This window comes from Hirundo rustica, chromosome 10, assembly GCF_015227805.2.
Source record: "Hirundo rustica isolate bHirRus1 chromosome 10, bHirRus1.pri.v3, whole genome shotgun sequence".
Classification (NCBI taxonomy): domain Eukaryota; kingdom Metazoa; phylum Chordata; class Aves; order Passeriformes; family Hirundinidae; genus Hirundo; species Hirundo rustica.
In genome coordinates, this window is record NC_053459.1 from 4,358,471 (window position 1) to 4,372,589 (window position 14,119).

The following is a 14,119-nucleotide window of genomic DNA, read 5'->3' on the forward strand; positions in this document are numbered from 1 at the left end:
TCCCCGTGCCTGGAAGCAGCATCTGGTGGGGCAGGAGGTGAGAAGGGAGCAGAGATGCTTCCCCTCCTGCTTCTCCTCCATCTCCCCAGCTCCTGGGAAATGCTAGTCCAGGCCCTGCTCTGCCTGGGAGCTCTTGCCCTCATCCCTGGGAGGCTGCAGGCAGGACACTGAACAGCTCTGGCCTGTCCTTCACCCTCGGGCTGGGGACAAGTGGTGCCCAAGGCAGCTCCATCCCCTCGGCATGGAGCAGGAGGAGAGGGAGGGGTGATGCACAGCAGATTCGAATTCTTGGTGTCCTAAGTAAAAAAAAGCCAGTGTGGCATCAAACCCTTTGGGGCCTGAGCCCTTTTGTTCCACACTGACAAACTGGGATAGAAAAACCCCTCTTCCTAACCCCTCCCTTCGGTAAGAGCAGTGTGAGAGACGCCCTCGGGGCCCCAGCCCTGCCCACAGTGAGATTTGCAGGGCCAGGCTCAGGGCTGTGGTGTGACAAGATGCTTGATGAAGGCTTTGAAAGGCTTTGCCTTATCCTGTCACCCTCACCCTCGCCATCCATGATGGGTCCCACCTCGGCCATCTGCCCGCCGGCCGCGCTACCGGTGGCCCCGTTTTCCCCTTGCTCCATCCTGAGCACCAGGACTCAGCCTGCTGAAATCCCCGGCGAGGTGGGATTACCAGGCACTGTCTGGAGCTCAGATCACCTGGGGTTTGCAGTCTTGGGCAGAGGACAGAGCTTTGAGGAAAATAAAAATGGGACGGGGTTGGGAGTGCAACTGTTCTCCTGGGGCTGAACAGCTGATTTAGCTCCTTGAAGGCTTTGTTCCAGATGAATTGGCTTTGCTGGATGTTTTAGAGCCTGCTTCGCCCTGCCTGGGCTGGGAGACAGCCACACTTCTCCATGCAGCTCAATGCTTCAGGCACGATGGAAGAGCAGCTTAAGGACCCATTAGCAATGGGGCCGGCAGCCAGGAGTGGATCCAGGTGAGGTGGGTGTGTGAAGAGCATCATGGCACGTAAGGGCCTTTCATCTCTCCATTGCCACAGCTAGGGGTGGGCTTTAGCTGGGCAGTGCAAATAACCTGGAAGAGAAGAGGTGTCAGAGTACCTCCAGCAGCATCACACCGGCCCCTGCACGGGCTGGGCTGGGAGCCCATGGACACCCTGGCTCAGCTCAAATTGAGGCCAAGGGGACTGGGCAGTTCTGGGGTGTTTGAGTTTCTCTCCAGCCTATCAGGAGAAACACAGACCCCTGAGCTGAACCAAGTCCTCACAGAACAGCCCTTGCCCTCCACCCACCTCCTTCATCTTTTTGCAAACCCTGAATTTTTCCCAGCCTAGAAGTTGAGACAATGGGGGGACCAGTGCCAGTAGCTTGTGGAGGGCTCTTTCCTGAGAGGTCCCCACCAGCTTTATCCCTGAGAGGTCCCCACCAGCTTTATCCCTGCTTGCTGGCAGGTGCTTGGGTTTCCAGGGGAGTGGAGGACTCGCTGAGACACCCCGGGAAGAGGCAATATTAAATCACACCGACTGGGCAGAAACCACCCCCATTCCAAACGGCTCCTCTCAGGGCATGGGGCTTTGTGACAGTATCCACACCCAGGGGGGACTGGGGAGAGGGCAGCCCTGGTGACTTGGTCCCAGCTCCACACACACCGTGCTGCAGGCCCCAGAGTGGACCACTACAGCCCCCACATCCAGGGGCTCCCCCAGCCCAGGCAGCGTCCCACGGCGCAGGCAAAGCAGGAGCCCAGGCAGTCAGGGAGGAACAGGAAGCAAGATCCTTTATTGTACACAGTACAGAATGTAATGCAGCTTTGCAGGAGATACATAGCCCTGCTTGAATAAAGATATTTCAAATCAGTCCTCAGATTAACTCCTTCTGCACTGCAGACCTGCCACACCAAGCAAATGGTTATAAGCCTGTCCCCGAGGTGGGGTTCCCAAAACCAAATGCTCCCCGTTGGGTACAGGCCACTGCAGCCACCATGGGGAGAGCAACCAAGTCGTTGCAGAGTTAATCTTCATACTTCCCAAAAAAAAAAAAAAAACAAAACCCACAAAAGAATCAGACAAAAAAAAAAAAAAAAAAAAAAAAAAAAAAGGCAAAACCAAAAATAACCCAAACAAAAATTCCAACCGAAGCTAACTAAAGAAGAGAAAAAAATTCCTATACAGCATTTACAACAAAACATGTAGCCTGGTGCAGGGGAGGCAGGTATGGATATATGAGTGGTGGAGGAGTGTTAGGAGGTGCAGCGAGGGGTGGGAGGAGCTGGAGGGAAGTGGGGCACTGAGGCAGGGACCCCCCATCCCTGCCCACCTCAGCATTACAGCCCAGCTCCGAGGCCATGCCAAGCAGGGGGAGCACAGCTGAGCCACTATCGGCAGCCAGCCCCGGCTCCCCTGGGAAAGAGGACTGGAGCGGTGAAATGGAGCGGACCAGATCCTTCGGCAGCCAGCCCAGGAAGCCACGGCCATCGAGGGCACCCCTGCCACCAGGAAAGCCGTGGGGGCGTCCCCAGGGGCTGCGGGGACGGCAGCCGAGCTGCAAAAAATAGCTTCGCCTTAAAATACAAAAAATCTACAAAAATCAGTTTAGAAACCTTTAGTATTTTCCTAAAACATCCCGAAAAAAGAAAAAAAAAAAAACAACAAAACAACAACAAAAAACCAACCCAAGAGGGAGTTAGTGTCAGGGTCTCCTCCCCTAAAATGCAACCCATGGCCCGTAGCCAGAGGTGGGGAGGATTGAGGGCACGGAGAGGATGCAGGAGGAGGTTCTATGGGAACAACAGGTTATACGGGGAGGGGGGCTCGGGAAGAAGGCAGAAGGCTCCTCGGGGTTGGGGTAGGATGCTGCGCACATCAGCCCCGGGGTGCTGGCCCAGGCGGCCCCCCCGCATCCCTCCTCTGTGCAAATCAAAGCCCTTTCCACCTCACAAGGCAGCTCCGCGGATTGTGCTCGATGCAAAGCAGATTGTCGCGACAATTGGCTCGGCAGCCACGCAGCCCAGCCCCGGGGCGCTGCCGGAGCCAGCGCCCGGGGAAGAGCCCGCAACCGAGGCTCCCGGCGCCCCCGAGACATCACACCGATGCGTGGCAGGAGGTGCCAGCCACGGGCAGTCCTGTGCACTAGCCCTTGGAAAGGAAGGGTGGGAATTCGGCGGCAACACACGTGGGGCGTTTTAAATTCCTCCAATTTGAGCGTGCACCCGGTGCAGTTTTGTCGTTGGGCTTTTTTTTTTTTTCTTTCGTTTTTGTTTCCTCCTTACAGACAGCCAAAAAAAAAAAATTCTTTTTTTTTTTTTTTTTTCCTTTAGAAAACCGCGTTTGCCCCAGGTGGATGCGCTAGTGCCAATGGCTCCGCCGGCCGGCCGAGTCAGTAGGCGAAGCCCTCCGCGTAGGGAAGGCTGCCGCAGGGATCCCTCTCCAGGAGGAACGCCGGGCTGTCCTCGAAGTGCGTCAGCGGCACCGTCTCCTCCTCCGGCACCGGGCAGTCCGGCTCCGTCTTCAGGAACGGGCGCTGGTTGTCGGGATAGGCCATGGAAAAGAGGGCGTCGGGGTCGCAGACGAATTTGTAGACGTACCGCTCGCCGGCCACCTGCGGGGAGGAGGGAGGGGGTGAGAGGCGCCGCGAACGTGCCCCGGCCCCGGGGAAGCGCCACACGCCTCGCGTCGGTCCTCAGCCCTCCCTGGGCCGGCAGGGGACGGGCACAGCCCGCCGTGGGGTGGCAGGGGGTCACTCGCCTTCTGCATGATGCCCTTCTCGTAGTAGTAGCGCAGGGAGCGGCTGAGCTTGTCGTAGTTCATGGCCGGTCGGTTCTTCTGGATGCCCCAGCGCCGTGCTACCTACGGGGAGAGAGGTGGCAGCCCTCAGGGCTCCAGCCAGGGCTTGACCGGGGATCCTCAAGGGAAATCAGGACTGAAATGCAGGCGGGAGGCTTGTCTGAGGGGGCTGGGGCAGCTGGAGCCCCAGGGTGTCACCGCGGCCTGGGAGCGGTTCCCCGCCTGCCATGATAAAAGCTCCGGCTGCGACCACACAGCCACCGCCAGACCAGGGCCAAATCGAAACTCATTTCATTAGGGAGAGCCTGCCAAAAAAGCTGCTTCAAAACACCACAATTTCCATGCATGGCGCAAGGGATATTACGGGTAATCACCCACAATGCGCAGCTCGGTGCTGGCTGCAGCTGCTCTCAATTACTCCCCGAACAGCTCCTTCCTCTGTGTCAGCCTCCCCTGGAGCCGCGTGGTTCCGGCACGGCGGCGCGCCAGCACGGAGCTGCTGCTGGAAACCCGGACTGGGAGCAGCTTGGGAGGGAGGGAGCCGTGGCAGAGCAGCAGAACTCGGCGAGGCACAGCTCGGAGGCAACACCACCACGGCCGGTGACCGCTGCCGGCTTCAGCAGCCGGCCAAGCTCCTGAAGAGCCACGACACGGTGGAAGATCCTAAAGGCAAATCTCTACAGCTGACTGGAGGGTAGAGGCACATCTCTCGCCTCAAGCACGAGTGGGAAGGTTCTGCTGCACGGGAAGGGTTCAGCCCAGTCCTGCATCCCCACAGGCACCCCCAGCTCCGGGGCAGGACCCCTCATACCTCCTCAGGCTCGATCAGCTTGAACTCCATGCCCCGGCCGGTCCACGCGATGAAGTGGGCATTGGCAGGGTCATCCAGGAGGGTGACCAGGAACTGCCAGAGCTGCAGAGACCCGCGCCGCTGGTAGGGAGGGCCCTCGCGGTACAGGGTGGGCTCCTGCTTCACTTTACCTGCTCGAACAAAGACGCCTGGGTAAACACCCCGGCTCTGCCCCCCTCCCAGCTGTGGCAGGATCGGGCCGTGGGGTGGGAGAGGGGAGAGCTGCTGGGGATGGTGCTGCAGGCAGGTAGATGTCAGGGACGGAGATGGAGCACGGCAGTGATGCCAAGTTGCCACGTGGGATGATGCTCAGCAGCTCTCAAGAGCACCGTGCCAGCGCTGCTTGGCTTTATAAGCAGATCCCAGCATCCCACATCTTGCTCCGTGAGCCCCAGTTCCCCTGCAGGCCTCCTCTGGGGCCAGATTCTTACCCTCCAGCCTCTCGGGTACCACGCATGTGTCATCAAAATACAATCGTGTGTCCTTTTCATATGAAAATCCTGTAGGGAAAAGACCCTTTGTGAGCACAGAGCCCCTCCACTAGCCAGGCTGGACCCCAAAAAAACCCTGGCTTGGCTGAATCCAGCACAGGACCCCATCCACAGCTCTGGGAGCAGACTTGTTCCCAGTTATTTCAGTGGCTGAGCCCCCCTCCCTGCTCCCAAACCCTGTTAGCAGCTCTGTCAGGCGCATTATCCCAGATTACACGGCGCTGCCGTGCCCTCACAGCACGCTCGCAGGGGCTGCTGGCTGCTGTTGGGGCTGCTGCCAGGGCTGCACGCAGCTCTCACGGGCCCCACCGTGCTCTCCTGGGTGTTTTCTGGGTGCCCAGGGAGCGCTGCCCGCCACGAGTGAGGGCTGGGATGGGGCACAGCAGGGGGAGAGTCACTCACCGTCATGGCTGTTGGGGAAGACATTCCCCTGTAGGTACGAGGACTGGCAGTTAGGCACTTCTGAGGGGGAAAAGAAATTATATTGAGGATGTAAACCCTGTGGGTGCCACCATGGATTTGGCAGCATTCTCTTTACCCCGAGCACATCCTGCAGTGAGGTCTGGGAACTTCCTCCTTTCCCCACACTCCCTGGTCCACTACATCCACCTTCTACATCAGGGAAAAAAAACAACCCAGTATGACTTGGGGCGGCGCTGGAATTTAGACTGGAGCAAGGGCTAAGTCAGCTGGAGTTTTCACGGGCCCCACACGAAGGGAGGCACTGCCGCGCCTCCCCTACCAACCATCTGCTTGGCTGTGCCACCCTCCATCCCGAGGTTGGGGTATTTTTAGGTGCTAAGGCGATTAGAGGATTTTTCCGTGATGCTGGTTGGGTCCAGCAGCCAGCAATCACAGCTGGCCCTAGGCCAGAGCCACGGGGGGACCCGCCAGGCGCTGCGGGGCACCGACCACACCGCTGGCATCAGGCGAACTCCTGCTCTATCCCCCGGCTTTGGAAAAGGAGGAACGGGAGGAAACAAAAGGGCAAAGCAGCATCCCAGCACCACGGGAAGCTCCAGGGTGAGAGCATCCACAGCCCGAGGCTCAACCCTGCGCCCTGCTCCTTGGAGCGTCACCGGTGTAACCCTGGCGTCACCCCGGCCGGCGCCTGGCTGTCCCCTGACTCGCGCCCACCTGAGTCGATGCAGTAGTCCCGGGGCTCCTGCTTGATGCCCATGGGGGGCTGGAAGCTGTGGCCGGGGGGACCGGGCAGGCCGGGGCCGCCGTGCTCGTAGAGAGGGTCGTGGTACTCCTGCTTGAATCCCTGAGGGGGGCGGGGGGCGGCAGGGCCCAGGGGCTCCGACAGCTGCCGGTGGTAGATGGGGCGGCTGTCCCCCGGCACCCCGGCCTGCGGCGGGAAGGGGTGGCAGGGCTCGGACAGCTGCCTCTGAAACCTGCCGGAGAAGGACGTGGCGTTACTGAGGAGTGGAGGCCAGCCCTGCTGCCGGCTCCCGCCCCAAACCAGAAGTGCCTGACAGCCTTGGGCCCAGGCTGCACCCACAGCCGCCTGGGATGGTTCCTCAGGAGCACAGCCACCACAGGATCTCACCCCGTGGGGACCCGGTGGGGCGCCGAGAACCCCGAGATGGGGCAGCAAGATAACACATGGGCCATCATCTGGCCTTCAGGTGTCTGGAAAGGAACGAGAAAGGGAACAAAAAACCCACTCCTCACCACTCATTATCTCTGTAAAGCGCCAAAACCCGTCCCCAGCGTGGGGGGCGGGGGCCAGGGATGCTGTGCACGGGTGGGCGCTTACGCAAAGCCAAATCCACTCCGCGGCCCCAGCCGGCTGCTAATCCGCCCGCGCAGCTGGGATTAAACCTTGAACTCGACAGCAGGGAGCACTATTTTCGGCTCCGTGGTGCTGCCACCACGGCTTCTGCCGGTGGCGATGGACGAGGCACCACCTCGAGGGGGTGTCGCCGCATCCCCTCGTCCTCCAGCACCTTGAAAGGTGATCTTGGATCTCCGTGCCGGCTCCTCTCAGCCGGCCTTGCACCATTTGGCTTTGTAACCCGAGCTCTCCCAGCTGCCGGGCTGGGATTACTCCATTTCCGAGCCACGTCCCTCTGCCCTTCCTGAATGAAACCCAAGCCCCGTGCTGGCACAGTGCTTCCCCAGGGGTCGCAGCCAGCCCCCCGCATAGCCTGAAGGTCACACGGAGCCCCGCTTTGCTGGGGAGGGATGCTTCCCTGCTCTGGGCACATTCCAAGGGCCTCCTCGGCCCCACTGCACGGCCTTTGCCCGGCTGCCACATCTCGTCCCACGCCCACAGGGGCGACGCGGTGGCCGTCACAGCGAGGGACATCCAGAGGCCACAAGCAGAGCACCTACTGAGAGCACCCAGAGGAGCAAACCCCGGGTGAGGGAGGGACTGGCAGAGCCTCCAGGGACGTGGGAGTGATGGGGAATGAAGCCACAGCTTGGAGAGGAAGAAGGGAACAGGAGTCTCCCACCACAGCCCACAAAACCACGGTGACGCCATGCGGAGCACGGGGGAGCTCTGGGCCACCCCGGGCCGGGGTGCACGTGGGCAGGACAGAGATGGTCACAGCTCCACAGAACGGCGGGGCTCGGCTTGGGAGGCAGAGCTGCAGCGGGAGGGCATGAGGAGAGCAGAGCCCCGGCTCAGGACCATCACCTGTTGGAACAGGGGCAACCTGCTGGATGCAGGAGTCAGCCTCCGCCTCCCCTGCCTTTCCCAAGGGGAGGCAAAGGCTCTGCCCAATGCTCAGGGACCGGAAGGAGCAGCTCCCTGTTAGCAGGAGAAAAAGCCACGAGATCCCAGTAGGAAGTGGCAAGTTTTGCCACACGGGACCTCAGGCAACAACATTTGGCCCACAACCGCGGCGTGGGGACGAAGAGAAATGCCTCGTGCCTTTCTCCCCCGCCCTCTGGGACCACCGGCCCACCCCAAGAGCGCCCACAAAGCCCCGGGGGGCTCCCGCGCTCCCCGGGGCGGGCGCCGCCTTACCTGTGCTCTGCTGGGTATTGGTTCTCGGACATCATCTTTGGCATGTGCACGGGCGGGTGCGGCGGCCGCGGCACGGCGAAGGGCGGCTGCTGCCGCGGCTCCTGCAGGGCGTGCGGGGCCGAGGCGGCTCCGTGGGCAGCCGCGGGCACGGCCGGGGCCGGCGGTGGCGGTGGCAGGGCCGCCCCGGCGTGCGCGGGGGACACCGGCGTGGCGGGCGGCGTTAATGGCTTGAACCCGGCGGGGGGTTTCCTGTCGTAGGCACTGCCGAGGGAGAGGGGCGAGGCGCTGACGGCGACACCCACGGGGACAGCGCGGGGTCCCCCGCGGCCGTGTCGCCGCGTTACCTACCAGCAGTTGTAGAGGCACTTGTCCCCATAGCCGGCACAGAGAGCCTGCTCGTGGCTGCAGGATGACAGCTCCGAGGACGGGCTGGGCAGCTCCCGCTTGATCTTTGCCGGAGGTGGGGCGTGCAGGACCACTGCAAGGACAGCCAGGAGGATACGGGCTCACCCACAGGGGAGAGGGCGATGGGAACGTCGCCCCTGCAAGCATCAGCGCTTTGCTTGGGGGTAAGGCGCTGAGTTTTGCCCTGGGAGCACTCGGCACCCGGCCCAGGGTGATAGGGTGTGTCCTGCCAGACCCCAGCACCGGCGGAGAAGTGAGCCAGGGTGGCGAGGGAGGGCAGAGCTGGGACAGCCACAGCGGCCCAGGACATTGCTCTCAGAAGGGGAATAATCCCGATTGGGATCCAAGAGGGGCACAGGCAGCTCCACAACAGCCTCACAGGAGACACGCGCTGTCCCTCGGCGAGTGGGGCAGAGCCCAGGCACCACAGGCAGCGGCTGCCTCCCTGAGACACGGGGCGAGGGGGCTTGACAGACGGGAGCTCCAAGACCTCCTAAACAGCAACCCGCTCACCCTCACAGGGGCATCCCCACCTGCAGTTTTTAAGTGGGATCCACCTTCCCGCAGCCGAGGTGGTCCAACGGGATCTAGTCCTGGGGTCCCACAATCGCACGGGTTCAAGTGGCAAACATCCCATTAACCCCAAATCCTCTCCACCCACTCCCAAGCTCGCTTGCTATATATAATTACAAACGGAGTAATATATGCTTAAGCTAATTAATTTCTAAAAGCAGGCGCCCTAGGAAAGGGAAAGCGCCTCGGAGATCTGTACCTAAATAGCGCCTCAGAGGAGAGCCAAGACTAATCGGAAGTGGAGTATTAGCTTCGTGCGAAGCCTAAACACAGCCCAGCTACACTGGAGAGGAGCAAATAGCTCCAGGACAACTGTTCACAGCTTGCCAGGTAATTAGCTGCTCCCCTAATTTGTCAAAACCTTTAAAGAGCTGCTGACTCCCCTTTCTACCCATCCCCCCCTTCGAAAGGCCTCGGTACAGCTGGTACCAAGGGCATAAACCCCCCCCACCCTCCCCGAGAAGGATTTGAAACACAAAGCCCAGCGCTGAGCCAGCACAGCCCCCCGCACGCCTTCCACCGCTCCCAAGCCGGATTTATCCCACTCCTCCTTCCCCCCTCCCCAGCGAGGTTTTGCCACTCTCAGCATTTCCAGCCGTAAAAGGGGGCCCAGCACGGCGGGGGCAAGGCGCAGGCACCCCACGAGCCATGGGAAAGCCAAGGGGAACTGCCTTTGGAAGGGCTCCAGCTGCCTATCGCGGGCACGGCTCTCCCGAACAGGCTCCGTGTTGTTGGAGCGAGTTGTTTTTCCGCCCGGTCGTACAATGGGGTCTGGTTATTCATTTAAAAAAAAAAAAAAAAAAAAAAAAAGCCTCCAGTCCCTGAGCAGGCACCACCCTCCATTCACAAACACTTCGTAGTGCTCCATTCATGTGGCTGAGGGAAGGGGAAAAAAAAAAAAGAAAAAAAAAAAGAAAAAAAAAAAAGAAAGGAAAAATTTCCCCAGAGCTTAGCACTGCCATTCAAAAAAAAAGGGAAATGAGCCTTAAGATCCTAACAGAGACCAGCTGTCCAAGCCCGGGCTCTGTGCAACGTTTGGATTCCTTACACAAACACTGCGGGGCCGGCCGGCGCTGCTCAGCACGGCGCGCTGCCGTGCCAAGCTCACGGCCGGGGGGCACCGAGGGCAGCTTTTTGGGGGGAAAGGCGCTGGGTTTGGGTCCCAGCAGCCAGGTGGGAGGAGCTGCCCTGCCCCAGCACCTCAAAGGAACGCCGGGTGCACAAGCGCTTTTACCCTTTCCGGTCCTGCCCTCGGCACTGTAATTAAAAGCTAAAAAAAATGTATAAAAATACTCAGAGGGAGCAGCTCTGCTACAGACGGGGCCGGAGAAGATGCAGATCCGCGCCAAGGCTGAGCCACAGCGGCAGCAGCGAGGACACCCCTGGGTGCCTGGCAGCCCCTCTGGGCTGCTTTAGCCTCCAGAGGTGGAAGGATCCTGGGGAGGCCGGGCAAGGGAGCAGTCACACGTGCCACTGCTGTGCCCAGCCAGGAGAGGAGGCTCAGGCAAACCCATACAAGCAGTGGAACTGGCAATGCCCCTAATGCCAACCATCAGACATCTCCCGCGGGTGGCACCACCAAGCCACTCGAGGCCTGGAATTCCCAGAGGATCCCTTGGTGGAGGACAGGGCAGGCTGGACCTCCATGAGACTAAGCTTGGAGAGCACTGAGTGAGCCAAGGGGAAGGCAACCAAACCCCCACTTCCAGCCCAGGGACACTGGCACCCACTCCAGCTGTCACCCGGGAGCCGAGCTCTGCGCCTGCCCCTCCATCCCCCGGCGCTACAGGACGCACCCAAGGTCACACCAGGAGAGGAGTCAGAAATAGAAGCCAGGATCCTGCTTTCCTTTGTTTAAACAACTCTTCCTCACAAACAAACCTCCCTCTTTCGTTCTGGTGTGTAAGAAACTCCATGCCCTGCCCGTGGCTGTTGCCACGTGCTGCCTGCTCAGGGAGGCCACGGGAACCCTGGGGAAATAAATCACTTCTTGTGGTGCTTGATATCTCCTCAGCACGATCCCATCGCTTCCCAGGTACTTAAACAATCAGTGGAGGCATAACACTGCGTGCACACCCATGGCCACATTGCTGGTGAGCTCACACCCAGCAAGCTGCCGGAGCTCTCTGGAGTCACCACAGCCTCCCGTGGATCCACCGCTCCCCTGGGCAACTTGTAAGCACCGAATGTGGCCCCTTGCCACTCGGCCCAGGGCACTAGGAACAATGCACCCCTCCTCTGGGGTAGCCTTGCTTTCCTTACAGTGGGACTTCCTCCCCAGCACAGCCACCCACTGCCCTCCAGATCATTTTGCTACCAAGCCCCAACTTTCAGACCTTGTCTGCCAGGGATCTTGGCTACGGACCTGGGGACAGGGAGTGGGCAGTAGCAGAGATGCAGGCAGCTATGAGGGGGTTTTAGCAAGGCAAGAAGGACACTGCAGTTCGGAGCATCTCCAAGACTCCGTGTGGCACATTCACACCGTTCCCCGTTGCAGTGGGGCCCAAACTGAGCCTGGTTCGTCCCCTTTTGCTGCTGTGCCAAGGAAGCTTGGCCCTGGGAATGCACGATGGGGCACAAGATTGAGGTTTGCTCAGGACGAGAGAGCAGCAGTTTCCTCAGGGAGAAGGCGTGGAGCCACACAACTGCTGAAACAAGAGGTCCACAAACATCCGCAGGGGCTAAGGAGGGATTTACCTTTCCCCAGGAGCCAACGGCTGCTGAACTCCAGTGTGACTGCCAGCCCAGGAAGGCAGCACATCCCTGCTAGTGAAAGCTGCGTGCAGGCCACAGTTGCAGAGCTGTCCTTCTCCCCCTCTCTACGTGGTTCAGAACTGGAGTTTCTCTGCTCTGTAATCTCTCTCTAGCGCAGGGATGCAAGAGCTGGGCTTCCCATTCCCCTCTGCCTCAGTCTGAGTCCCCCCACAGCCAGCACTGCAGCAGCAAAGAAACTTTGCTTTCTCTCCCCAGGAAAGTTAAGGAAGGGAGTCGTGCAGGCAGATCTTTCAAGTGACAAAGTGTTTCAACAACCACGTCCACAGGCCGAGCAGATCAGAACATTTTAGGAGCCCTGACCAAATAAACGCCTTTTTCTTCTTCTCCTCTTTTTTTCCTGCATCACCCAGAAAAGTTTGTCTCTCCTCTCTGAGCTCTTCAGGTTACAAGGAAAAAGAGACTGCCAAAAGGCACTGGAAACAGCTTCGGCTTCAAGAGCCACCCTCCCACGCACGCTGCAGTTTGTACTGCTCCGAGCAAGAGCTGCTGGGCTGTGCTGGGGATGTCAACAGACCGTTGTGTTTCTGACTCCAGGCTGGCCTTTTATCTCAGGGGAGACAGGGGGAAAAAAAAACACATCTGAAACTTGGGCTGTCTGGACCGGCTTAGTGGCAAGTTTCCCACTCCGGAGTAAGCAAAGAGCAATAATTAACAGGCGTTTGCTGTCGGAGGAGATACCCCGCTGCATGCTGTGACAAAGCCGGAATGAAAAATCTGTTCGACTGCAGGCTAAACTTGATTCCCCTCCGAGCTCCGTAGCTGTCTGGCTCGGCAGCAAAACCCAGGCACCGACAACCAAGCTACTACTTGTGTTTGCCAGGTAACAGCTCAAAAACATCCTGATTCCGCCCCCGTCCTCCTCCAGCCGACCCTTCGACGCCCGGAGCTGCGCAAGCCCCACGCGCCGTTCCCCTGCCCTCGCCGCTAACCCGCTCTGGCAACGCCGCGCGGCTCAGAACCAGCCCTTGCTCTTATGCAATCCACGAGGGACTGCATTTTCACTGGCCTCCTTTTAAAGACGCTCGCTTGCCAGTGATTAATGCCGCTTAAAGCGGCTCAAGTTTCACCGCTCAGGCTCGCTCTTGCCAACAGCGCTGGGCCAGGACGCTGAAGAGCTCTGGAAACTGCAGAGATTGTGGCTAACCGAGCGGCCCAGCACGGGTTATCTCTTCCACTTGAAAAGGAAAGGGAGTATTCAGGAGCGAAGCCGCCTCACTACGAGCAAGCATCACGTCTCAGAGGAACCCAGAGAGCAGCTCAGAGATATTTCCACGCGTTTGGCCGTAATTTTCCCCACTAACAAAAGACAGGGCATTGCACGTTTCATCTCGATGAACCCAAACCACACGTGCTTTCTCCCAAAAGCCCACGATTTCACTTTTGAGGCCCAGGAACAACTGCTTTCCCAAGGAAGCAACTCCAAACCCAGTGCAAATGTTTGCACAAGCACCCAAACATCTACCCCCGGAGAACAAAAACCCGGAACAGTCACTTACAATTGTCAGACTGGAAATCTGGGACAAATTGTTCGTCATCGGGGACCTGAGCTAAAAAAAAAAAAACAACAAAACCAAAAAAAGTGGGTTTATGGCGTTTTCAGTTCCCAAAGAGATGCTGGCTGAGATATTTTACATGGCAAAAGGCGGAGGTGAAGACTTGCCTTCAGCTAGCCAGGCCTCTTGGAGCTGGCTGAGATCCTGGAAGAGCTCTGGAACAGAGTGAAAGACTTATGCGCTCCACAGAAGAACAAATAAAACTGCCATTATTTGCAGGATTATTTCTAAAACAACCAGCACGAGGCCAGTGCTCTGACGGGGCCGTGAGCCCTGCCTACCTTCCGAGTCATGGGCCAGGTCAGTCTCCAAAAATTTCCTTTTCCTATCGGACCCCGGCCGACCTCGGCCCTCCTCTGTGCAGGACTTCTGCAAGGAACGGGGCGACAGCTGTGATGAGGGCGGCAGCCCCCCAGGCCGGGGGTGTCCCCAAGGACAAGCGGGGCACTCCCAAGGATGGGGAAGGGGTGCCCCCGAGGTCGGGAAGGAAGGTGCGCACAGGGATCAGGGCGGGCAAACTTACCCCGGGGCCCATGAAGGGAACCTGCTGGTCGTAGAAGCCGTCCATGGTGCGGGCGAAGCGGGCAGTGCCCCCGGCCCGCTCAGCATCGACGCCGGCCCGGGAAGGGGGGTCCGGCCCGGGCTCCGGCAGGTGCGCGGCTGGGGGGCGGAGGGGGCGGCGAGGGGGAGGGGTCAGACCCTGGCC

At 59.5% G+C, this 14,119-nt stretch overlaps 1 protein-coding gene across 1 annotated transcript; it reads right to left on the reverse strand.

The window, feature by feature from the left end:
• Positions 1 to 1,725: 1,725 nt before the first annotated feature.
• Positions 1,726 to 14,073, reverse strand: ETV5 (ETS variant transcription factor 5). The gene is made up of 12 exons (XM_040074511.2): positions 13,937 to 14,073; positions 13,695 to 13,782; positions 13,521 to 13,568; positions 13,357 to 13,407; positions 8,456 to 8,585; positions 8,108 to 8,368; positions 6,265 to 6,524; positions 5,530 to 5,589; positions 5,068 to 5,136; positions 4,598 to 4,767; positions 3,748 to 3,849; positions 1,726 to 3,601 (listed from the first exon to the last, which is right to left on the reverse strand). Exons 1-12 carry the CDS (start codon positions 13,979 to 13,981, stop codon positions 3,380 to 3,382), a joined length of 1,506 nt encoding a protein of 501 aa, XP_039930445.1. The 5' UTR covers positions 13,982 to 14,073; the 3' UTR covers positions 1,726 to 3,379.
• Between the last annotated feature and the right edge of the window lie 46 nt (positions 14,074 to 14,119).

Excerpts from the sequence above, each read along its gene's own strand:
- ETV5 (XM_040074511.2), bottom strand. The coding sequence starts at position 13,981 with ATGGACGGCTTCTACGACCAGCAGGTTCCCTTCATGGGCCCCGGG. Across the intron at positions 8,586-13,356 it reads AGATTTCCAGTCTGACAATT|TGGTCCTGCACGCCCCACCT; the intron begins GTAAGTGACTGT and ends CTGTCCTTGCAG. Across the intron at positions 3,850-4,597 it reads AGCTGATCGAGCCTGAGGAG|GTAGCACGGCGCTGGGGCAT; the intron begins GTATGAGGGGTC and ends CTCTCCCCGTAG.